Raw genomic sequence first — 25,354 nt, 5'->3', positions numbered from 1 at the left:
CTGTAAACAGGATGCTATATGCTGCTACTCTATTCCAATTAAATCAGGTTCACTAATGAGGGACTCTTGAAGCTTGTAAGACTTAGTCTAGAGGTTTTTGTGATGCTCCATCTGAAGAGTTGGAAACCTCTTATACTTACAGAATGATCTGTCTTCAAGCTTGCTAACAGATCTGGCTGCGTAAGTAATTGTCTCCAGCAACGTTCCTGCCATGGCTGTACACTTATTTAATGAAATGATGCATTGTTTTTGCTAGGAAAAGTTGACTTACTAACATGTAAGAAAACTGCTTGAAGTAGTGAATAGTAAATTTGCTGCTTAGATATGTAGTTAGGCTGTTTTTATTCTTCCCCCTTTTCTTGTGAATCTAGTGCCTCCTGTTTGTTCAGCAGCAGAGGTACTCTCATAAGAAATAGCAGGTTAGGTGAAGGACACAAATTTGCCACCAAGCTGGCTGACAAACTTGAATATTTGTTTTCCCTAAAACATGAACAATAATTTTTTTGAAAAATAACTATTGAACAGGCTGTTTATGTATCACTAGGTTCAAAAAGAGATGTTGAATATTTTTATTTACATTTTTAGACCAGCTTCATTTAATGCAACTCATGAGTATCATCTGTTGTTGCCAACATTGTATCTTCCAAAAGATGGTATGCCAAGGACTTCTATCTCTGCAATTCTCAGTCAAAGTCTGCTCTCCTGCTCTGTTTTATATTTGAGTGTATCTTTTTCTGTCGTAGTCGTTCACGGTTCATTTTTTCCACTCTACAACAAAACAAAAAGATTCTTTAGTGTGCACAGAAAACCTTTAAGTGTCCAACTGTTTGTGAACACAGCTATTGTAAAGATGCAATGGGCTGAAAAACGTCCGTAGACAGAATAATGCGCTCCCTGCTCTTAGGATGTTAGATAAGAAAACAGTTAATACAGACCTACACAGCCAGATGGATGTACACAAATCTTACTTCAGCCTCCTTCAGTCAAAAATGAAATGACATCATCACCCACGGAGAATAGACCAGTGATTTGTGTGTGTATGTGTGTGGCTTTTGTTGGTTTTTCTTTGGGGGGCTTGGGGAGAGAGTGGACCAAGTAGATGAATAGCTACTACCAAATGCCATTAAAATCCTTCCTGATGGAATGAACAGTTCTTGTCTGTGATGCGCTATTTTAACCACGAGACCCCACTGCTGCATTTGTAGAGCTGCGTCTAGAGCGACAGTAGAAGCCCTTTCTCCTCAGTGAAGGTGATCGTTCAGGCAGGCTGCAAACTAAATCATGTAACATGATAATCTGAATCCCTCTGAAATTAAAGGCTGTTTCAGTTAAAGATACCTGGCTATGAGCTTCTGGGCAGTCTCCTTAGTCACTACCTTGGGTTTCTCAGTAGCTTCTGTAACCATGACTCTAATTTTTTCTAAACAAATCGCCAAATTCTTCATTTGGTAGCGACTCTCTTCAGAGTTCACAATCAGCTCACCAGCTCGGTTTATCTTATTTCTGTGCTAAGAAAGGAAAAGTATGAGGTGAATACTAAAACCTAGTTATGCTTGTCACGTTCTGGCTACAAGTGTGACATTTAAACAGTGGCTCGAAGAAAGAGGGTAGTTACCATCAATGCCATTTTTTGTCTCACATCTTCTGGAATCCAGTCTGCTGATGCCAGATGAAACCTAACTTCTGCCTTCGTATTCACTGAGTGGGGAGGAAAAAAGACTTTATTTCAATGTATTGGCTCATATTGCTAAGTTTTATGAGATAACTGAACCTGCTCACAGCTGACTTTGAGAAATTGATGCTGGAATCATTATATATTCAAAGAATCACAACTTCTCTTGCTACACTTTTACACACTGCTCTAAAAGAAAAGCTTAATTTTTATGGAGACCTTGCATGGTATTTGCCTTTCTATGCTTCCACTAGTCTTGTGCATTGTGAGGCCTTTAAATTTGTGCTAAAATGTTTTAAGGAACATGGGAGTAATGATGATAATGGAAAAATTAACAACAGGCACAAAAGTGCTCTTTAAGTTCTAGTTTTTAATATTTTACCACAAAATACCAGAGGAACAACTTTTACACTTGGAAAAAGATTGAGATTTTTCCTTAAAAGTCAGAGAACATCTTTCATACCTTTATTAACATTCTGGCCGCCAGGACCACTGCTCCGGCAATAGGATATAGTCAGTCGATCTGAAAAACAAGGATAGCCACGCGTTGATCTGGAGAAACAACCCTGCGGTGGTTTTTACAGAGAAAAGGCAGAGAAAAGAGGTGATGCCAGATGATGCATGCAAGGCTGAAGGAAGCCTGTTTGCCCGAGCCTGTTGGTTTTAATTACCCTTTGGCCCTGCTCTTTGGGTATCTCGCAGCCTCACCCTCCTCCCGGCAGGTAACCTGGGACAAATCCCAGCCTGGGATCCCCCCCCCAGCCCCCCGAGGCGGGATCCGCTTCGGAGCTGAGACTCACCCACGGGAACGTCGAGGGCCGCCGGCTCGGTCTCGCCCTAGGAAAGGCAGATGGCGGCGGGGCCGCGTCAGGCCGGCAGCTGGGCGCAGGGGTCGCCCCGGAGCCCCCCTGGCCTCGTGCCCCGCCCTCCCCGCCAGGCCCCGCCCCGCCACAAGCCCCGCCCCACACGCAGGCCCCGCCCCTACCCATCCGCTAGGCCCCGCCTCTGCACGGAGCCACCACCCTAACTTGCTCCTCCCATCCCCGCCCCCTCGCGCCGACCACGCCCCCTCCGCGCCAAGCCCCGCCCCCCGCGCTGAGCTCTCTCCCCCTCCACGTCCCGCCCTCTTGCTAAGCCCCGCCCCCGCTTCCCCTGCTGCTCCCGCCTCACCCCGCCCCCTCCGCTGAGCGCCGACCCACCAGCCCCGCGCCAGGCTCCGCCCACCACTCTGACCCCGCCCCCGCGTGTAGCCCCGCCCCTCTTCCGGCCGGCACTCACTCCCGCGCCGCTGGTGTTGGTGCCGCCGTCCTGCCGCGGCGGGTACAGCTTGTCCAGGCTGTAGGCGCTCCGGAACTCCGCCCCGGCCGCGGCCCGCTGCGAGAACCCCGCGGCGAGCGGCCGCGGCCGCCACAAGTCCCGCAGCATGCGCGCCGCCATCTTGGCTCCCAGGGTGCACCGCCGCCGCGGCGTCCCCTCGGCAACAAGAGCCGCGCGCGCTGCGTTCCGGGCTGCGGCGGGCGGGGAGCGGGGTCGGGGCTTGGGCAGGGCCGCGGGGAGCCGCCGCCGCCGCCGCCGCCGCGGGGCCCGGGGGTGGGGTGGGTGCGAGGTGCCGACGTGGGCCCTCACGCACCGTCCAGGCCTTCACCAGCCGCCGGGCTGCCAGCTGAGGGTGAAAGTGAGGCGGCGAGGTCTTCGCGTCCTAGCCCCTCGCCTGGAGGCTTTGAGCGTCCAGGTTTCTCTCTGCTCAGGAGTACTATTTTCTTTATTTTTTAAGTGAAGGCTGATGTTGTGGTCCGTGCCTGTGTTTCGAGGTCCAGGGCTGTCAGCGACACGGAGGGGAGTAAGGAGCTTGTGGAATTCCTTCAGCTCTTAGCTGCTGTGGCAGCTGTCATGTTGGAAGGGTTGCGCCTGAGATGGGCAGGAATTGCTATTTTGGGCACTGAGGAGACGCGCAGAGCAGGGATGGATGCGGCTGTCATCCGCTCCGGTGACTGGCAGGAGCTGACGAGCTTCAGTTTAAAGCTGCGGGTGAAGTCAAAACGGGTGATTGCAAGCCACTGTAAAGGCAGTGCAGCATGTGATGGGGAGCCGGGCTGGGTCCTGTCTGGATAATCGGAGCAAAATCAGGAAGCCTAGTCCCCAGGAAAGGAGCAAGTGCCAAAAGCCGGAGGTCAGTCTGCCCTGACTGATGCTGCACAGTGCTTTGCTTTAATCTAATCCCTGTGGGTTTGCACCACAGGCCTTTAGGAAGAGAAGATCCTGGGGATCTTATGCTTTGCTTCCTCCATTCAAGCTCAGCTGAAAACTAAATGCTTTAAGAGAGAAGCTAAAATTGCCACAGACAAGTCATACCATCTGGTGACCTTAATTTCCACCAGGGAGCAGGTAAACGTTTGTGATTTGTAGCCAGAGGGATGGGTAAAGTATCCAAGATGACTCATTTTTACCAACAGTTGTTAAACATGTCAGTGTTACTGTTGTGCTGGTAACACGTGCCAAGAAAGGTGTCATTTTGCAGTGCGCTGTGAGGCTGAGAAAGGAGTTTGATGGTGACACAATCAAAGTCAAACCCATGCAAAAGGACACTTCTGGTCTTGATCCATTCCCACACTGCATCGCCTGATGCACACGTCCAAAGAGCTTTTGTAAAAGTGAAATGATGTGTACTTGGACCATGTTGAAAACGAAACATCCCCAAGGAAGGCAGCGCTTGGGATGGTGAGATCTTGGATGTGGCCCAAAGAGATCCAAGAGTTTGATTTGAGTAATGAACTGGCTCAATATTGATGCTGGCTTAGAAAGCAAACTCATCCAATTTGGTGATGTTAGTCACTAGTGAGCAAGAGGAATAGTAAGCAGTCCCTAAAACATGATGCAAAGGCTAGTGTGTCCCAGGAGCCATTCACTCTTTGTGTGAGTGAGGGTACAAGCAAGAAAGGTAGGAGCGAGTTTGGACTTTAAGGGACCTCCCTGGAAGTCCTCGCTTGTGTAAGATGAGGGAGAGTACCGAAATCAGTAAACGAGTATTCCTCCCTGGGAGAATTCAAGCTCTGTGAAGCCTTTGAGTTCATGGTTCAAGAGGTCCATCCCTATTTCTAATCATGGGTGCTTTTCTAAAGGGGTGTTTAAACTGGTAGTAAATTAAGATGCCAGATTAGAGCTGCTGGAAGTGCACTTGGGAAATATCCTCTTTCAAATTCAGCATAAAACTGGATTTGTGACAAGCTGTGTCCCTTACCAATCCCAATGGTGTGTTCTGAATAGGAGCGCTGAAATTAGGCATTGGTTCCTGTTATGGAGTGTTTTTTTTCCATCCATTTGAATTTGATACAACATTGTTTTCTTTCTGTCTTGAATCATTGGTGTGTGCCGATAAAGAGGTGTTGCTTTTTATTAGACCAGTTTCTGTGATAAGCAGAGTGGCTGTTTAATGCTCTTTTTACTTCTGAATTGAGTTGTGCAGTTTTACTTGGCATTTTCAAAGCACATTGAAAAAATCAGATAAAGGTGGGGTAAAAGGACAGAAAATGCTTATTTTCTCCTCCTTTAATCACTAAAATTCTTGCTTAAGAAAAATCAAGGGACTACGAATCCCACAGTCATTGTGAACATATTTATATGGCCACTAATACTTTTAGATGCAGGAAAAAATGCCCTCAGCACTTTGCTGAACAAACTACTGATACATTGCAGCTGTTCCTTTGTTAAACCAAATACTGTTACTTGCATCAGTCATTTTTTTGATGTGTGGTTTTCAAGAAGGACCAAAGCAAAAATAGCATTTGAATTGAAAGCTTAGAAATTTTGCAGTTTTATAGAGACTTCAGAGCTGAAAAAATAACCTTATTTTTCCATGTAGCAAATACTAGTAGTCCAAATGCATAAAATGTGTTATATAAATAATGTAGCAACAGAATTCACTATATTCTCCGTGCTTTCTACAAAGGAGCCTGAAGCATTTTCTTGACCCAAATCATACATGAAAATCAGAGACTTAACTCTCCTGCTTTTCCCAAAAGAAAAAGGAACGATAAAGAAAGTCTTATCTTTGAGAATACTGGTATTCCTTTTTATTTAAGAAGAGAATAAAACATTTTAAAGTATATTTAATCTGATGTGCACTTAACTGTGATGTTGGTTTGACACACTAGTGTTTAAAACAGAAAGTGAAGGTGATCCTCTCCCTACACCTATGCAACAACCAGATGACTGCAGAGCAAATATTGGATGACTTAAAACAACATTGCTTCAGCTATCCCCCAGTCCAAATGTTTAAGTGTAGGGTGTTGATGTTTGTTGCACCAGCTACCGACAGCAGCTGCGCTGGTGAGTGCTATGAGAAAATCAACTTGACACTGCTTTTGTTGCTGTTGCTCATTTTTATTTTTTTTATACAACCGCTTTCAATTATAAATAAATAAGGCATGAAGGTTCTCCATACTGTTACAGAGCTGATAGCCACAATAGTGCACATGGCTCCTAATGTTTCTTGAATTTGGGGCCATTGGGCACCTGAAAATGCAGAGCACAGAAGGGAGGAGCGTTTGGGTAGTTCGATGAGGATACTTCCAGAACGGGAACCTATGGGGAAGCCAACGTGAGAGGCTGTGGCGTGATCTGGGCATCCCATTCTTGCCACCCTGTCTCAGTGGCAGCCATCTGAACAAAAGAGAGGGCTGAGGGGGTATTTTTGCAATATTAATTTAATTGTGAGTGAAAGAAAGGTAGCTCCTCATAACGTCAAGGCCTTAGATTTGGAACATAATTACATTTTAACAGCCTTTCCTCTCCAAAGTGAGATTTATTTTAGTCAATATAGCAAAAATCCTAACCAATTTTGAGATTTTGGGATGTAAACTGGTAATTATAGAATCCAAATCTGGTCTAAAGTTTCTCCAAGTGGGTACGGAATAGGTAGCTTACACCGAACTGCTCCTTTCTTGTGGCTCAGTGCTCAGGGTGTCGCCTAAGCTGTAATGAAATGCTGCTTCACTGCCTAAAATGGATGTCTGATCTAACGACGTCAACATTTAGTTTATGAAAAATGGAAACTGGTGATTCCTGAGACTACAGTGGCCTTTCGGCTGTGTTTGCGTGTCTGTGGAAGCAACAGTGAGGAGATTTCAGTGCTGGGAAGTGAACTGGAATATGAGAGGTGCACCCTTTGGAGACAGTAACTCAGCCAAGTTCGTTTATTTTCAGCAGAATACTGAAATCTGTCCTCCCATCTGGGAATATACTCAGAGCAAAAGTGTGGGTCACTGTGTGATCAGCACTACTGCCAGGGCCAGTGCTCTCGATGCTGTAAGAATATGATGCTTTGTTATTATCCTTCTACTACATGTGAGTCACTACTAGTCAGTTTTTGCAAGCCCATGCAGGTTATATTTGAGGAGCTTGCTAGAGTGGGGCAATGCCAACCTCTGGAATAGCACAGCACAGAGAGCTGCTGCCCAGACCATGCCCTGAAGGCATGCCTCCGATACTGTAATAGCACTTATTGCCTAGCTTATGGGAAAGCCCTGGTCATCAAGTTCCTACCAGGCATAGCAAGTCACCAGGGTTGAAATACTGGGGCAGATTTAAAGCAAGTAAATCCCGTATGCCTACAAAGTCTGGAGAGTATGGGCTGAATTACTAAGTGATGCTGATGAAGACAGGACAATCAGTTTTGTTTCTCTTCAAGTTTGTCCAGTTGCAATGAGCTTGCATTGTAAATAGCTGAAAAACCTGACTGATAAGAGAATGGCTTAGATAGCAAGAACATGCTGCCCTTTAAGGAAGGGGAAAGGTTAGATGAAAGTCTCTCAGGTACAAGCGCAGGTTCTTAGCCATAAAACCGAAGTGGAGGGGTTGGGCTGATGTTCCCAAACAGCCCCTAAAGTTCTGATGGCTTTTTCTGATTTATTTTGTAACATTGCACTCCAGCTGGTGCAGAACACTGGAGCACATCCAGGCTTTTGCTTGCAGATAATCAGAGTGACTGTAAGACAAGCTGAAAAGGGTGGAGGAAGTGATCAGTTTTCTTTTTTGTGATGTGGTTTTTGTTGCTGATTTGATTTCTGGCTGCGGCAGCAACTCATGCAGAGATTCATTGTACAGTTTCTCAAATTCTCTAACTACAATGTACAATTTTTCCAACAAGTTGCCCAGAGCCTTAGCTTAAAAAAGTGACTTAAGTCTCCATGACATTTCTTGCTTTTAGAGTCCCCTTCCCATACAAGAATATAACATGAGTCTCTTGAACCTTCAAAGCAGTGGGGCCACAAAAATTTCCTGGGGCTAAAGAGAAGACTTGGCTGTTGAGATTGTATGTAGGAGCTGCAAAGAGTCAGGATTCATTTGCTGCTTTTGTTTTTCACTTTTGTCGCATTGATGTCTGCTTTTGTTTTCTGGATGCGGGAGAAGATCTCCTTAAAAAGAGCTTTGTACTCAGGCTGACTTTGCTCCAGCCGCTTGTCCACGGCTTCCACGTGTTTAGTGATGGTCTTCTCCATGGTTTTACGTTCTTCCAGCTCATGCCCCTCTCCCCGGAAGTCTCTGAAGGAGCTGTCACGAGAGATGGGGCGGGAAGTTTGGACCCCAGTATGGCGCACACTGTCCTTGTGCTGCCGGCATTTGCTCAGGAGCTCTTCGTATTTCTCCAGCAGGGCATGATACTGCTCATCTACTTCTCTTAGGATGGACATGCCCCGTTTGCGCACGTTGTTAGCATGCAGCGTGTAATTGCCCTCATGCCGGCTCACAGCATCCTTGGTCACGATGGCATTGAGTGCTGTATCGCTGCAGCTTTTCCGAACAGGATGGTTTGGGGAAGGTGTCATTGACGGCCCATGATTTTTCCCTCCCTCTTCCTCAGAGAGGTCGATGTAGTCTGCTTCTGGGGCATTATTCAGCGGCTCAAGGAGGGCCTCAGACAAGTTGTCTTCTCTGCTGAGCAGATACTTCTTGACTTGTTTCATCTGTTGTAGCTCCAGGAGCTCTGCTTCCAGTTCCTTGATGCGCAGTTTGCAGTTCTCCATCTCACACACTCGCTGCTCGAGGTCTGAGTACTCCTGAATAACGGAGGTGTATTCTCGCTCAACCCTCTCCTTCCGCTGCTTCTCCTGGTTGACTTGGGACCTCAGGGAGTTCACCATGGCTTGGAGACGCTCGTTCTCCCGCTCCAATGGCTTCTGGTTGAACTCCATCGAAGAGCTTTGGACCTGGAATGCATCCTCATACCTGAAAGAGAGAAAAAGACTCTTGAGAGAGACTAGCCAAATGACAGCCTATGAAGGGCTCGGATTGCGGCTTATTGTCGTGTAAGTAACTCCACAGATGCCCAGAGAAAAAATAGCCAAGTGAATATTTGACATCATGGAGAGAGAGATTTTTCCTTCCATGTGTCCAGAACCACAACGGGCGGCAGAGGCCCTGCTGGACAGGGAGACCAATCTATGTACCAGAGAACTTACTGTTTGATCTGACAACACTGATGGAAGACAGAAGGGAAATGAAACCCTAAAAGGTGAGAGACTCATCCCGTCAACAGACAAACCACCAACACTGTTTTGAAGCAGTGAAGAATGTTCATGTGCTACCAGTCTGATTGAAAGTAGGCACCTTTGGATTTTTCCTTCTGAAGTTCATAAGGTACTTGCTGCATCTACCTTCTGACTCTAGAACAAGATGGGGAAAGGAGCTGTTTTGGTTTGGGGGTATTTGCCCACTTTCCATTCTCCTTCATGCCCAATAACACTGGCATAATCTAGAGGGAGGAACTGTTGTGAAGGCAGAGCCCCAGTGATCCTGCAGGATCTCCTGGAGAAGAAAGGAATTGGTATGATGGAGTGGAAAAGCACCTCAGGAAACTGCAAGCTGCTTTTTCTCCACGCCTGCTGGACTTGTGAAAGGACTTGTGTTCAGGTGCTCACCTTTGCTTGCAAAGGGAAGGTGTAAATACAGAAAATGTTTATGAAAAACTGTGGAAAGCTTTCTTTTCATAAAGGTGGAAAGAAACTTATAACAGAGTTGCCCCTTTTTCATTGCTCTCTACAGTGGAATCAATATAGTGATGTAAAATACACTTTCCCCTTCCCTCAAGTTGCTGTCAGGAAATCCATTTTGCCTTATTCTCAATTAAGTGCCCATGGTATCCTATCTTTTTCAGAACACACTGGAAAAAAGAAAGCACCACTGCTTCCCCTGAGGGGCATCCATGGTAGCGGGGGGTATTGAACAGATTTCTGAGTTACTAGAGGGCGTGGTGACCTTCAAACCAACTGCAGAGCTGAAAGCCAAACTCTGCAGTCCAGTGGCATTGAGGGCAGAGTGGTACTGGGGGATGGTGGGGAAAAGAACCACATAGACATTAAGTGGATTTTGCTGGGGGATAGATTATACCCTTACAACATCCCCATTGCTGCTGCAGTAAAAATGTTGGTTGGTTGTGTCCTCTGGCAGTGGATGCTTTCAGTAAAAAAAGTTTATTGATTGCTTATCTATTTAAAGAAGATTCTATTACGGACAAAGCTGAGCAAGAAATGCCTTCATGAGGTCAATGAATTAACACAGTGGCTTGGTTTTCAGGAGGACCAAGTGTGCACTAATGATGAAGGAGTTTGTAGAGCAGCTGGCACCACGTAGCCTGTCTTGGTCTGTGAATGGTGCTCTTGGGGGCTACCGGAGTCATATGGGGCAAAAATGCACTGGCTCAGTTGGGTTCAGTGCGCAGGAGATGCTGCTGCTTTGTTGGGAGGGAGCTGCAAAGGGAAGGCGAGTTGTGCTGGCAGGCAGGTGAGCCTGCTTGGGCAGGCCAAGCTAATGGTTCTCTTTGCATGGTGTGTTACTGGGAGGGCTGTACTGGGAGAGGCTGGTTTGACCTGTGGAGAGATCAAGCAACGTGTCCTGGCTGATGTGTGCTCACAGCTTCCTGCCAATGTGCCAGAACCACAACCCTTCCAGATAGTGCCCGTCCCTTTGGCCAGTCCCAATGCAGCTACAGAAGGTGACTGAGGTCTCCGTCATAGCCGTTCTTGCCCCTAAGAACGTGGTTGTCAGTCTGTCCCATCGTCACTGACGCTGGGTTAGGCAGGCTCTGCCTTGCCAACTCCACCTGCTTAGTTAGGCGCGTGAGAGACAGGGAGGTCCTCCCTTCATCCCCAGCTCTGCTCGCGGGCAGAGGAGTGGGGGAGTTGTTTGGAGGTGGGGGCGGAGGTGAGGCTGAGCCCTCCCCGCTCCTCTGTACCTGGGGCTGGAGCACAGCTCCTTAAGGCAGGGGAAAGTGTGGATGGTTCGGCGCCGCTCCCTCTTCTCCCGACGAATGCGGAGCTGCTCCAAGCTCCGCATTTCTTCCACCTGTTTCTGCAGCTCCTCCACTTGGTTCTGCAGCCCCTCGATCGTTTCTGTCAAGCTGCAGCGAGGCAGAGAGAGAGCGAGCACAGGTAAGGAGGCCGTACACAGCGCTCTGAAACGTTTCTTCCCGCGAGGAAAGAGTCGATCTGGGGAAGGTGCTTCCCGACAGAGCTCAGGTCTCTCGTGCGCGCCCTGGGAGTGTGGCAGCTGAGCCGTAGCTTCTCCTGGCAGTGGTAGGTCCCTCTCTGCACGGCCCTTCTTGAATGGGGGTGTTTACAGAGAAGGGTGGGGGATCGAAGCAGGGCCAGGGGATCATATTAATTTGTGACCTTCTAGTCTCAAATCAGCTGGCTAACACAATCACGTCTGGGGCATAAGTGCTATCGTGGAGTATCTCTGCACTGAAAGGCTCAGGCAAGCAGGCAGCAGTTTATTCCCCCCTCATTTCTCCTGCAGAAATAAACAAGAAGAGACCGGCCAGAGACCTGGTTTTGTCCTGGCTGTGATCGCGATTGGTAGAGCTCTTTGCTCTAAAATCCCCTCTCTGTGCAGTCACTTGCAAAAGATGCAGTATTGCAAGGACATGGCTTAACAGGGTGTTGTTTCCAGGGATGACCTTGATCATGGGCCAGTTTTATGAAGTTATTGACAAACTGGTGTTTCAGCACACACTAGCCAGGGTTTCTCTAGCGGCTCTGTGCCTGCTGTCCCTAACAGGCTGTCAGCTGGGGCCAGTGGCTCCTGGTTGAGCTCCATCCAGCCCTCGTCCCAAGGATGCCCATGCCGTGGCTGACCTACGTTACCCGGCATTGCTCGGGTGGGAGGAGGGAAGCCGTACCACTGTATCTTCTGTTGGGACGTCTTGCTTTCTAGCACGAGCTTCTGGTTAGCTAGCTCCAGGTCGCGCGCTGTCAGGTCCAGCTGCTCGTAGACTTTCGCATGCTGTTCGTTCATCTGCCGCAACATCTCCAGTTGCTTCGTCAGGTACTGCAAGAAAACCCAAAACAAATACACTCCACATCTGAAATCCCAGAGGATTTCAAAGCAGAATTCCCACTGCCTTTGTTTCCTTGATATGATGTCTGTTATCTTCTGCCTGCCTGGAGCCTCTTCCACAATTTCCTACTACCCGGTGCCCACTGTAGATGTTTTTGTGTCTAAAATGCAGCTGGACTTCCCCTGCCCTCTGTGCACGGTCTCTCTACTGAGCTGCCCTCTCGCTCACAACGCCCAAAGCGAGCCGATATCCCTGAGAGCGTGCCCCTCCGCCAAAGCGGACTGAAACTGGCTGTTGGTTGCTGGATCGTTTGACAGGTCAGCTCCAGAAGCTGCATTTCCTTTGGAGCTGAGGCTAAAAATCTGAGTCTGTGAAATGCGAGGAGACCCCTGGGCTTTGCTGGTTCGCAGACCCCTTCCTGCCTTTCTGAGACGGCTACGGAAAGACGTCCTGCGAAGCACCTGGCCTCCTCTCCGCGGTGCCAGGGGCTCGGGGGCTGCAGCTGCGTAAGGAACCAAATCTCCGTGGCTCGGTGTCTGCTGGCTGAAGAAAAGTGATTTTTAAATCACTTTAAAGCAGGGGCATCTGCTCAAGGGCTCACCCTCAGCTGAAATCAGATCCCAAAGGCTTTGGTGGATTTACTGAAGGGCTGATGTGGGGAACAGCTACATCACCAGTTTCCAGGCTCTTGCAGCCCGCATGTGCTCCTCTTGTGAGCTCTCATCCCTCCTCTGCCCTGCATCTGTCTAAATCAGTGGGTTTTCAACCTTTTTTTGATTCACAGATGCCTGGAAGTTTTCCAGTGGAGGAAATCCCTCCCCGTACAGTAGTTTAAGCCTCTAAGCTTAGTTCTGCGGGCCCTTAGAAACAGTCCCCTGACCCCAAAGGATGCATGAAGCAGGAGTTCGGACTGCAGCTGTTGAGAAAGCCGCTTTGTTAGCGGCATAAAGCCGGGCTCTGTTACAGCGGGGCCGAGGGGCCGCTGAGGATGGTGCGATGGTGAATAGCTGGAATCAAGGAAAAGCAGCAGCGGAGCAAAGTTGTGCAGGGGAACGGGTGCGAAGGCTGGCGTGTGGGCAGGGAAAGGCCAGATGTGCCCCAGATGCAACCAGTGCTGGTTGGGGAATCTGGTGTGCACATCTGGAGTGTGGGGGGGAGATGCTGAAGGGGGAAAAATCCCTGTTAGTGGGGGAAGAGGAACCTCATCCAGACCTTAATCCACCCAGCTTCAGGCACGTATGGAAGGGACTTTACCTCCCCCCCCCCTTGGTACATCCCTTCATTTCTGCAAGCTGTTTGCGCTGGCGGGGGCTCCCGTTCCTGACCCCGTGACAGTGGGGACAGCACCGAGCGGTCCCTGCTGCGTCTCTACCTCTATTTCCTGCACTTGCTCCTCGTTGGTCGCGTACATCTGCTGCAGCGAGTCCTCCAGCTCCTTATTGCGCTCCAGCAGGGTCTTCCCCAGCTCGGCTGCCAAATGCAAGTCTGGAAAGGAAAGGAGAGGAGCTCAGGACCCGTGCAGGATCTGGCCCTTATGCCTTGCTGGGCCCCCAGGATGCTCTTTAAATTACATTATCATCTGTAACGAAGGGAGCCGAAGCTCTTGCAGCAGGTTGAGTGAAGCCTGCTGATGCAAAGTTTGGTGAGGAGGAACCACTTCATATTCTCCCTTTTCTACCCCTCAAAGCCTTTAAAAAGCTACCGAAATAGTCAGACCTTAGCAGAAGTGCAGGGAACGTGGTTGTTAAAGTTGTGGTCAGCTGAAACACTGGATTCATCACCTCCTGCTTAAAAAAAAAATACCCAAAGTCCTGCGCTGGCAAAGCCTGAGTGTCTCAGGTGACGCTGCTTGTGGCCCTTGGGTGGCACAGCTGGCGCTTGCAATATCCCTCTCCTTTCACACCAATTGGTTGTTTCCTTAAAGCCCTGTCTCCTGGGATCATGTGGGTTCCCAGCTTTCTCACTGCTTTAAAAGGTGAATTTCCAGCTCTTACGGTAGAAGACTGAAAATACAACCTTACACCTTCAAAACCAGAAGGTAAGGAACAAGTACTAACGCATGGTATTACTCTTTCTGTTTCCAAGATGGTCATCACACAGTAAGGGCTGGCAGTGCTATGGCGCACGCGCGGAGCGGGATTTGCCACCCCCGCGTTTTCTCAGCCCTTTGCAACACTCTCATCTCTGGTGCACAAGCAGCAGCATGTTTTGCAAGGGCCCTGCTGGAGCTGGGAGCAGCTGTACTTTATTCCAATGGTTTATTAGGCCATGCTGTTGATTGGGAAGCAGTGATACCTGGTCATTAGGATAAGAGGCTGGGGGTGGGGAGGGCAGGACACCTCGGAGGGATTTGGAGCCTGGGAAAATCAATCTCTCACACTTCAAATGTCACCTCCGTAAAACGAGGCTGATACCAACATCTCAGCCGTGAATGCTTGCAGGGGAGGAGCTGTTGCTAGTGTGGTCTAAGGGATCCTCCTGACAGCTACAGCGTGGGAAATACCGTTATGGTATTAGTTTGTGTGGTGCCTGTTTTGCTTTCTGCATGGCTATAATGGTGCCAGAGGCTGGCTCCGCACATCTAGTCCAAGCCGACAGCTGTTCGGTGCATCCCTGCGTCTCCCCTCCACCGCGGGAACAGGCTCTCCAGCTGGGGCCTGTATTGCAGGGAGTTATTTTAGGATGTGACCTTTTTAATTACAATAACCATAATTGCACCGTGACCTGGTCCAAGGGCTGCCATCCCAGCTATGAGCATAATCAAGACGTTGGCATGTATCCCCATGGACAGATGTCCTTCACCTATTTTACAGCCACAAAATTTCTCCAATTTCCAAAGTGCCCTTGGGAGTCTGAGTGTCTGACAAACTGGCCGGGGAACGGCAGGAATAGCCAGCAGAGATGGAGGAGAATTTGTGCCTTAAAGCTGTTTGCGGCTGTATTGACCTGTGCCGGTGCCTCGCCAGAGCCTGTATCGCTGCTCGCGGCTGGCACTGTCCTGCCGGAGCGATGCTGCGAGGAGGCTTCAGCCCAGCAGCGCGTGGAGAGGGGGCTCTGCGCTGGGCTCCGGGAACGAGCTGAGAGCGTCCCCGTCCCTGCGGGTTGCATCAGTGCTTGCCCACCATATGGCATCCAATTTAATCAGCTGGGGTTGAGTTAAGTGGATTAGGCAGCACCAGATCCCGCGTTGTAATTTAAAGGGCTCCATCAGCAATAATTTAATGGGGGAAATGGGCAGTGTTTGGGGAGAAGTGGGAAAGAAGAAAGGATGGGGCTGAGCTCCGGATGGGGAATTGGCCCTTCTTTGAGTGTAAGGGCCTGGGAAGCTCCAAAGATACGGGGAAATTGGTTCCTTTAGTGTCTCTAAGCAGCTGCAGCCATCGAGATGTGCCCGCTGGCCAAGGCATCCCCTGTAATCCCATCTCTGTCATTCCCTCGCGGCTGAGCCCTCTCTTCCCACCTGTTGGGCTCCCTGTGGCTCCGTGGGGACGATGCAGGGAAGTGCTTTAATACCATCTTTAGACCAGATCCTTGTTGCTCCTAGAACTAACTAAGGCCCCTATGGGGCTTGGTAGGACACCCTTCCCCTCCTCTTTAGAGACCCCGGAGACCTTAGGCTGAAGGCGAATTTATCAGCAAGTTGTTTGGATGGAGGGAGAACTATTTAGGGATCCTCTCTGCAGAGCACCGTGCTTTCCCCATAATTTTTTGTATTGCTCATCGCTTCTCTGCAGTCAGATCAGAGAGCCGATACTGTCTGACTTGCCCTAATTCAGCAGTTATTCCGATGCCTCCCTTCCCCGCTCCCTGCTCGGCTTGGAAGAAGGAGTAAGGAGGCAGGGCAAGGTTGTGCCGCGCATCCGGTCGGTGCGACCGACCCGCCGCCCGGGATCGCCCGCCCGCCCGCGCTGAAGGCGTCGCTAGCGAAACAGCCGGCGTTCAACTTCAACGGTGCCTTCGAGGACACGATATTGGGACCCCCAGTGCTGCCCAAGTCCTGTTTGGGCGACAGGGCCCGTAGAGCACGGCTGCGAAGCGTCCTGGCACAACCAGCTCTTTACCCTCTGGCCCTGGTACTGCAGCGAGCACCGATGTGACCCTGCTAATTAACAGCAGCCAACGAGACTCCTGCGCCTCCGAGCATGGAGCCGGGCCGGGAGCTCAACGGAGGCGGCGAGACCATGTTTCCAGGTGAGCTTCAGTGGGGAAAGCGCCTTGGCAAGGAGGGAGGGGAAGAGAACAGGGAAGGTACGGTAGAAAGCAGGGGAAGGGAGAGGGGCTCTGAGCGCAGCCGAGCACGGTGCCGGGTGCTGCGGCCTTGGAGGCTCCTTCCCTTCAAGCGAGGCGGCCGCTGCCGCGGAGCGCCGCTGTCCGGGGAGTCCCGCGGCGAATCTGCGGGGTCTGCATCCCCAGGCAAGCTTCAGAAAATCCTGAGCCAAGACTCGCGGAAGGCCGCGTTTGACTGAAACGGGCCGAGGTAGGCGGTGTCGGGTACTCGCGTGCTGCGGCACCGCTCGGCAGCGCTGGACGTGCCCTGCAAGGGCTCCCCGTGGCGCCGAGCGCTTCCTGGCTGCGTGGGCTTCCCAGCAGCTCGCTACGCGGCCCAAAGAGGGTTTGGAGGCGTTTCTGCGTTCCTGGTGCTGTTAGTTGTTGCTCTGGGGCTTTGCAAGCCTGGGGCCTGCCAGGGGGATGTTTTGGCTGCTCCCAGCAGAACTGTGTCCATTTGCTGCTCAAACCAGCCTCGTAAATATAGTTTTCCAGAGGAAGCCACCTCTGGAGCAGGCACTGATCTCTCCCTCATCTCTCTTACCTTGAACAACTCAACCGTTTAGGCTGTGAGAAAACATGCCCGCTGCTCAGAGGGGCTTAACATCTGCTGTGCCAAGGGAAGGCAAAGACTTTGCCCCTTATCTTTAAATAACTGTCTCTGGACTTTAGCTGGTGGTTAGGATGGGCCAAGTTTGACCCACAGCCTAGGAACAGCTAGCGGAGCCCCAGTGTGGGGGTCTCTGGAGGAGGTTCAGGGTGGTTGGTAGCTGATGGATGGGGTAGGCGGAGAGTTAAGAGCTGATGTTTAATGCTATTGATGTTGAATTTAATTGCATTTGTTGTCTGCTCCATTACACGTGGGTACTTAAGAGTCAAGGGTAGGTGCAATTATTCCTTTCCAAATGTAAATAAATGATGCTATGCTGATTTACCCCAGGGTAGAGTGTCCTTGCTGCTCATTTATTTTTTAGTTGCAAGGTATTGCACAGTCTGGGTTCATTACAGATGAACTTCAGGCTTCTTTTTTGTTTCATTTTATGCTCTTGTTCTTTTATGCCCTCCACCATTCTGTGTCCCTGGGTCTCTCCGGATGAGTGGTATGTCGATGGTTGAGACCTAGGCTGGCTACCCCGGCCCATGAGATGTAGGTGTCTATGCAAACACGTGTACAGCCGCCCCACCCCCGGGCCCACAGCAGTCAATGTGCGTTTTGCCATGCTGTCAGAGCATGGTAACACGGAGTAAGTTATTAAAGCACGGTTGGGCCCCATCTGCAGCTTTCCCTGCTGTTCTCTTATCTAAACAGCCTCCATGGTTGTGTTTGCCTTGTCGGCTGAAATGGTTTCAGAGAGCTCGCTGGCTGGTGGCTCGGAGGCTCCGATGCTGCGCCTGGATCAGAAAGCATCCTAAATAAATACAGGTGGAGTCGCCGGGGAGGAGAAGAGGGGAAAGAGACAGCGAGAGAAAGGAAGCCAGCGCTTTCCTGCGCACATGCCTCCTCCCGGCAGCGGGGAGAGCGCCAGCTAGTTAATTATGGTGGGATGCAGAGGACCACGTGAGTAGAGGCTTGTGCTCTTTCAAGGCTGAAGACGCAGAGATGCGTGGATTGATGCCATGGGGAATCTCCCCCGTGGTTTTGGGGGGCAGGAGATCCTGACAGACCCAGGAGGGCTGATGAGGATTAGCACGAGGGTGACTTTGCACAGGGTGTGCGTGTGCACGCGTGCGTGCACGGCGTGCGTGCACGCGTGTGTGTAGCTCGCAGCAAAGGCGGCCGGCAGAGGCCAGGACAGCCGGTTCGCGCAGAAGGGAACGGCCCCGCCAGCGACGGGCTGCCACGGCCGCGTCGGCTCTCCCGTCCCGGCCGCGCTCCCGCAACACGCTCCGCCGCTCCCGGCTGTCGCAGGCCGACGCGGCTGCCCCCGCCGCCCCCTCGCCGGGGGATGCGGGCGGCCCCGCGGGACCCCGGCGGGCCGGTCGGTCGGTGGGCAGCCCCAGCGGTGCCCTGCAGCTGGAGCAGCCCCCAGGGCTGCCTGCCCGCACCGCGGCGGCCGCGTACGCCCACGCGCCGCTTCCCGCGGATCAGGGGAGAGCAGGGACGCAGAGGAGCCTTCTGCCACGGGCATGTTAGAGGTGAATACAGAAAACAGCCCGACCCTGTGCAGCAAGACCAGAAACGTCCCTGACTTCTCCAGCCTGGCTCTGGAGAGCAGCGTGCTCGCCTCGCGCGACGCTAGCCTGCGCTGCTCCCTTCCGCTCGCTGCGAGGAAGCGCTTCGAAGCCTCGTTTAGCCACGAGCCCAAACAGCCCCTCTGGCTAACTCCTGGCAGCCCGTGCCCACCAGTGTTGGCCTCTGTGGAAAGAGGCCCTGGCCTCAGGCGTGTTGCTGGTGCTGTTTGGTGCTGGGTGGGAGCATAGTGCTGCACCTTCCTGTCCGAGTTTGCAAGGAAAGGGGATGATCTAACACTTGGTGAAATCCCTTGCTGGTTTATTTACACCCAGCATTAGTTTTGACTCTATTTAGTGACCTAATGCAGGGTGATGCTTCTTTAGGAGTTCAGCACCAGGGCTAGTTTTCAGGAGGTAGCTCGGCCGCCAAGACGGATACTAAGGGGATGCGCTCGCTGCTCCTTGCTTTGCCTCCTGCAACACAGCGGTGCTCAGCCACCAGCTCGCAATCCGGTGCGTGTTCCCAGGACTGAGCACTTGCTTGCACGCCAAGAAAACTTGGAAGATGGTGTGATAACATCCTAGTCACAACTGCCACCACTGCAGCTCCGTAACTGGAAGAGGTCAGAGTCGATCCAGATACTGCACGCTCTAACTGCTAAAATTTGCAAGGAGGAGACAAGTTAACTGAGAAGTACCAAGGTGGCTGCACCACATGCTAGACCAACATAAACTAAAGTAACTTGCCAAAAGAGTGCGAAAGAACTGCTGTGTAAACCTGCAAAGGAACTGTCACCGTTTGGAGAGAAGGTTTGTAACTGTTTGTCTAGTATTCATGGAAAAAAAAACAAACTAAAAGCAACAGAAAATCAGTTTAAAATTCCCAGCTGCAGGAAGACCAGCAGTTGTTCAACATCTGGTCCCATTCCTCCAAGGTATTTTCTGAGAGACATATTTTCTTAAATTTTTGGCCTGAGTATGTGTTTTTGAGCATGTTAAGTAGTAGCTTTGGAAGCTCTAAAAATGCATCTGCTGGAGCACGTGGAGATCTTTTAGAGTCAGATGGGGTGGGGATATATCACTCCACTTCTTTGAAAAAGAGCTTTTAGCAGAGGTGATAACTGTGTCTGAAAATGAGAAGTTGTGCATTAGCCTGGGCACTGGCACTGCTTTTTGGAGAAGCAGGATCGGGCCCTGACGCTGTCATTGCTCTGCCTGTCACACGGACTCGGCACATGCACCCTGTCACCGACCGGCGCTGGCTGGTACCGAAGAAATGAATGAGGATTGGAAAACGCGTCCGTGGAGGCACAGGCGACAGCGGTGGGGTGCTCCTAGGCTCCGAGCTACTGAGGCTCAGGATTGCCGAGGACGGAGCTACGGATGGACCGTAAGCCCTTCGTGCGCAGCCTTGACAAGGAGCAATGCCTCTGCGGGTTCTTCCAGACGGGAGACGGAGAAAATTCTCCAGTTTCTTCCCTCCCTTCTTCTCTCCCTCTTTCCAGTAGTTCTTCTAATTCCACTCCCTCCCACAGCTGGAAGTATGTGCCTGGTTTCAGCAGCTGGAGAAGGGAGTTTCTGTGCGAGGGAAATCCCGAGAGCTGCTCTGCGCGGGACGCTCTCGTTCCCTTCCTCGTGTACCAGGGGATTCTGTGTTCTAGGAATATTTATCTTTCCAAATCCGGAGGCTCTTATTGCTTCCTCATCTGAAAGACTGACCTAAATGTCATTTTAGTTCCTTGTCTGCTGGGGCTTTCTAGTCCCTCTTGTCATTTCCAAGGCTAAGATTCCCCAGCAGCTCAGCAATTAGCCACCAAAAACTTCCCGCTACCGGGAGCTACCTGCGGTTCGGCGCTGCTGAGTGAGTGAGTGGCTCAGCTGCCGCGGGGACAGCTCGGTCCCTCAGACCAGCACCTGGGGAGGAACGACGGCGTGTTAACCACGGGGCTCCTGGCCTGTTCCCCAAACTGCACAGCTTATTTCCCAAGCTGGGCAGCTGGGATAACTGCATCGCGAAGGACAACTCAGGGTACCGCCTGCTCCCCAACGCAGTGAACGGTTTGGGCGAGCTGACGGCGTGTTGCAGCTTTACGGCTCACCCCGCTGAGGTTGGACGGTGGCAGAAAACGGGCAGTTGTGGCTGCTAGCTGATGTTAGCACCGATTTCCTGTGCTCACAGTGACAGCAGGGCCGATCCCGGACCGCTTGTGACCCCGTGTCTTTACAAGGATGAGTTGGGAGTGGTGCAAGCTCAGCACCTTGTATCATTTTCCTTCTTAGCATGCAAGCAATCACATGCTTGGCAAGGGCAGGAATTAAAATAAGGTGCTTAGATCTGGAGACCTTTAGAGGTGACAGCCATAAAGTCCCAATTCTGCTTTGCAGACAGGTTGGTCCAAAAGTTTGTGTGGCCTCCTGGGAGGAGAGGACTATTGATCTCGCAGTGGCAGCGAGATGACGTGCTGGTTCCTGGAGTGCCTCTGGTCCTGCTGGCAACTTGGAGCGGTGCTAGGCGGTTTAATCCACCCAGGAGGAATTGCCTCGAGGCTTGCACAGTGTCCAGGTTCCAGGGGCAGCACGGGTGGCTTTTGGAGCCCTTCTCTTGGCTGCGCTCTTGTGCTTTCTGGCTGAGACCTGAACTCTGGCACAGGGATGGGGAGACTGGGAAGATCAGGGAATTCAGCAAGGGGAATGAGGGAAGGAGGCTCTAGGAGTCTGGTACGAGGGAGACCGAGGCTGGAAGTAGCTGGCGGGTAGCTGCTAGGCTCCGTCTCCGCTCTGTTTGGATGCAGACGTGACCGACCTGGCACGCAGCCGTCGCGAGCACAAACGTGCCTAACGCACGGCAAAGGCGCCCCCGCTCTTCCCCAGCTCGCTTTCTCTAATCGTAGGTCCCGCTCGGTCCCGCGGAAACCGGCTGCACCGTCCGCCCTGCGCTCAGGGCGCGATGCAGCCGTAGCCGCTTCGTCGGCTCCAGCGGCTGGCGAGCGGCTCCCTGCAGCCGCGCTCGGCCCCGCCGACCGCTGCCGGTCCCGTTCGAACGCTTGGAGCCACCGATCCCCCAGGCCTTCCTCCCAGCCCGAGCAAGGCGACGCTGGGGCCAAACCGAAGCAGCACTGGTGCCCGCGGGAAGCTTGGCAAACAAGCGAGGTCAGGCCGGCCAGCAATCCGCCGCTCCTTTTTTTTTTTTTTTTAACATATTTCTTTAAATCAGAAAGTGAGGGAACATCACGGCAGCGAAACGCCTCGGAGGACACCAGCGCTTCGTTCCCTCGGCCCTGTTTGGCCGCCCGGCTGGGATCCGAGTCCGTGCTCAGGCGCTCAGGTGGGGTCACCAGAACCCCTCCGGGCCGCTCCGGGACGGGCGCGGGAAGCGGGCTGGCGTCGGCTTGGCTCGAGGCTGGAGACCGGCTCTCGCTGCCTCCGAGGCCCGAGGTGGGTGCTTCAGAAAACCAGAGGGATTGGGGTTGTTCTCCGTCCCCCTCCCCCCCAAGAAAAAAAGTGTGTTATTTTGGCAAGCTGGAGCCGGAGGATGGGGGAGGGAAGTAACAGGTGCTTGGAGTGGAGCTGGAGGCATGATTTATTCTGCAGTGCTAAAATGGTTAATTACCATAATCATCACAGAGCTCCTAGTTAAGCCATCCGTTGCTTAGCAAACAGTTTTGGGTGTAAATGTAATAAATATTTGATGATACTGTGAAATCGGGATAAAGGCCCAGCAACCAACCGCTTCGCATAAAACCTTCTCCTTGCTCCCAGCTTAGGCTGCTTTTATTTCTTCCCACCCCCGGCTCCTAACGATGCGTCTTTCAGCCTAGGCTTTTGTCACCCGTCTTCCCGACGCCGCTGCCCAGCGCAGCGCCTGTGCGCGGCCCCGGCCCCGCGCTCCCGCCACCCGCCCCCGTCTCCCCGGCAGCGGCCGTGCGGTCGCCAACGGCCTCCGGATGCCGCTACGGCTGTAGCAGCGAGGTACAGCGCGCGCGGGCCGAGACCGGCGCTGGCCTTAGCGACGCTTTGTGCATCACGCGAATTAACGGTGGTTGTAATCACCCCGTCGGACCTTTCCGGCTCCCGGATTTCAGTTAAAGCCTGCCCCAGCTCTCCTTCTGGGTTTGCCTAAGTCTGCGCAGCCCTCGTCCTTATAGGAGGTTGCAAATCCCACCGCTGGGCTTTGTTTTGGGTCTGTTTTCTGTATATGCTCAAAGGTGGCATCTCTCTGCAGCATCAGTCCAGCATTTGGAGTCAGTTATTGTGCGTTTGCGCTGCTGGGACAGAGCTGGGAACGCGGCCTGCAGCGGGAAGGTGTTTTTAGTGGTACGTTATCGGTGCTGACTCACGAACTTGAGACCGGTGACAGCGCTGGGCTAAAAAAAATCAGTCAGTCCCACGTTGTCCGACCCTCCCCGTGTTCAGTCTTAGTGCCGCTGTTCCTCAGCCCGCATCCTGCCCCTGGCCCAGCGCCCAGTCCCCTTGTGAGCATGCGAAGACGTCACCCAGAAATGTGAATTTCTGAGCGTTCAAAGGCTGCACTGTTTATTCAGCTGATAGCTGCAGCTCTGTTCTCTGCCCTGGTTTAATTCAAGTGTTGTCTTCCGTGGAACAGGGCCTGATATGCAGCTAGGGGGACTTGCCATTAGCTGAGAAGTTGGGGTCAAAAACCAGCGGTAAAATCGCTGGGGGCCAGTTATCATTCCCTCCTGAGCCTCTGCCCTGCAGCTGAAGTTGTGTAAACTTTAAATCGTGACATAATGTGCTGGTGGGCCGAGGCACTGCCACTGCAGCGGGGCTGCACACCCTCCCTGGCAGTCAGCCGGCTAAAATAAATACGTAGCTGTAACATACCTACAGTGCAACATCTTAGAGGGGCGACTCTTTTCAGGTATAAATGATTTTCTCTATATATTGACAAATCTGGTTCCTTTAGGGGCCACTTATCTGAAATAGGATTTCTTCCAGCTGTTTACGTACTGCATGTTGACTCAAAATGCCAAGATAAGCAAAAAAAAAAAAAAAAAAAAAAAAAAAAAAAAAAATCCCCAAATACACACAGCTACCAACTGTCCAGCCTTAAGATAAAGACTGTGCGGAACTAGTGTAAATGTAAGTACAGTTACTTTAAAACAAACTACACAAGTGAATGTTTATCTTTCTCCAACCGACCTATTTTTGCTGTTTGAAATTACATTGATTTTTCTCTCCTTCCCCATTTCTCCTGTTTTTATGGCTGCCTCATAAAATTTCCAAGAGTAATTAGGTGATTTAGAAGCTTAAGGTCCCTTTGGATTTAGGCTTTTACACCAGGAACCTTTGGGAAACACTTTCAGCATCCTCAGCTTCACAATAAATAATTCCTGATGTATTCATTTCTAACCAGTGTGTTGGATAACTACCTGCAAGTGCTCTGAGATTAAAGCAGTCTATCGTAACTCGCTGGATGTGGTTCTGCCTGCAGCAAGTTTTCTGGGGAATCAGCTTCCTTGTGCACGTCAGACACCAAAATCACCCCTCCCAGAGCTCAGGCCAGACCGGGGCTCCCTGCCTGGATCCGTCGGGTTTAAACTTCGTGGTGCCGGGAGAGCAGTTCGGAGCATCTGGATTTTCTGCGGTGGTGCCAGCGCAGGACGAGGCGCTGGGCTTGCAAACCGAGCGGGCGGCCGGGCAGAGAGCATCCCGCCGCCCCGCAGCCGGGATTTGCCCCTTCCCTGGGGCTGCTCCCCCCCCCCCCCAGCCCTTCATCCTTACCCTGCTCCAGGTCCTGCTGGTCGTACCAGGGCTCCTCTTCCTCGCTCTGAAACTCCTCCATCCTGCCGGCGCTCAGCATTTAGCACCAGCGGCCCGGGGAGACGCGCAGCATCCGCGGGTGCCGGGCGGGTGGAGGGGCGCGGAGCGGGGCTGTGGGCGGAGAGGCGCTGCGTGCTCGGCGCTGCACGCTGCGGGCCGGGCCGGGCCGGGCCGGGCCGGGCAGGGCAGGGCAGGAAGGCCCCGCCGCCCCCGCTCCCCGGCGGGGCCCGGGCCGGGCCCGTTGCGGGACGTGGCAGCCGGCTGCGGGCCGCTGCCGCGGCTCTGCCCGCCCGGGCGGCGGCTGCCCGCTGCCCGCGGGGCCGGCGCCGGCGCCGCCGGGGATTTAGCGGGGCCCGGGCGGGGGGTTCGGCTCGCTGGCGGCCGGGGGGATGCACAAAGGAAGAGGGCCCGGCGCAGCCAGGCAGCTCCTCTCTCCGCAGCTCGGTGGAGACCTCTAGCATGGAAATGCTGCAAGGAAAACCGGCGAGAGGGAAGGGGGAGGCGAGGCCGGCCTCCTCCTCCTCTTCCTCCTCCTCCTCTCCGCCCAACCCCGCCGCCGCCAGCGGGGCGGGCAGGGGGTCCGGGGCGGGCTCCCCCCGGCTGCTGCGGGGCTGGGGCGGCTGCTGGCGGCGGGGCCGGGGGGTTTGGCTGCGAGGAGAAGGGGGGGGGGCTGCTTGGCAGCCCTCCCCTGCTATAATCCCTTGCTGCCCCGGGGGTCTGGCTGCATCTCCAGGGAAGGCAGCTGGGAAGGGGACTCCTGCCAGAGCCTGTTGGGATGCAGAGGGTGTCCTGGCCTTGTCGTGGCCTTCTCAGTAACTTTGGGCAACCAGCAGCCTCCTCTTCTTGGGATCCTTCAGTGGGGAGGTTGTTGCTTCCCTGCCTTAGCCTGCTTGGATACATTGCTCCTGCAGCTGAGTGTTTTCCTAATCTCTCTAGGTGTGGGTGTAAAGGGGGAACCCCATATAAACTACCTCACAGTATCACCTTAATGTTGCCTCTTCTCTAGCTCTTCCCTGGCCTCTACATTTGTACCATAATGAGAAATCACTGCTTCTGATACCAGCTTCTCTCCTAGGTTTGAACACAAGATCTCCTGGCTTTTTTTTTCCCCCTCCCTTTTTGAAAGACGG

The 25,354-nt window shown here is 52.3% G+C and overlaps 2 protein-coding genes and 1 long non-coding RNA gene across 3 annotated transcripts; 1 reads left to right on the top strand and 2 right to left on the bottom strand.

The window, feature by feature from the left end:
* Positions 1 to 545: 545 nt before the first annotated feature.
* Positions 546 to 3,142, bottom strand: MRPL58 (mitochondrial ribosomal protein L58). Its single transcript, XM_062592007.1, has 6 exons — positions 2,951 to 3,142; positions 2,473 to 2,509; positions 2,136 to 2,195; positions 1,616 to 1,698; positions 1,339 to 1,508; positions 546 to 768 (listed from the first exon to the last, which is right to left on the bottom strand). Exons 1-6 carry the CDS (start codon positions 3,107 to 3,109, stop codon positions 684 to 686), a joined length of 594 nt encoding a protein of 197 aa, XP_062447991.1. The 5' UTR covers positions 3,110 to 3,142; the 3' UTR covers positions 546 to 683.
* Positions 3,143 to 5,823: 2,681 nt separating this feature from the next.
* Positions 5,824 to 9,680, top strand: LOC134149151 (uncharacterized). Its single transcript, XR_009960368.1, has 2 exons — positions 5,824 to 5,998; positions 8,188 to 9,680. It is a non-coding gene; the product is annotated as an uncharacterized LOC134149151 (long non-coding RNA).
* CDR2L (cerebellar degeneration related protein 2 like) lies at positions 6,032 to 24,396 on the bottom strand. The gene is made up of 5 exons (XM_062591973.1): positions 24,186 to 24,396; positions 13,378 to 13,490; positions 11,847 to 11,995; positions 10,902 to 11,066; positions 6,032 to 8,896 (listed from the first exon to the last, which is right to left on the bottom strand). The coding sequence occupies exons 1-5, from the start codon at positions 24,262 to 24,264 to the stop codon at positions 8,011 to 8,013; spliced, it is 1,392 nt and encodes a 463-aa protein (XP_062447957.1). The 5' UTR covers positions 24,265 to 24,396; the 3' UTR covers positions 6,032 to 8,010.
* Between the last annotated feature and the right edge of the window lie 958 nt (positions 24,397 to 25,354).

Source organism: Rhea pennata, chromosome 19 (genome assembly GCF_028389875.1).
Source record: "Rhea pennata isolate bPtePen1 chromosome 19, bPtePen1.pri, whole genome shotgun sequence".
Taxonomy (NCBI): Eukaryota; Metazoa; Chordata; class Aves; order Rheiformes; family Rheidae; genus Rhea; species Rhea pennata.
This window is presented reverse-complemented; position numbering and strand designations above follow the sequence as displayed.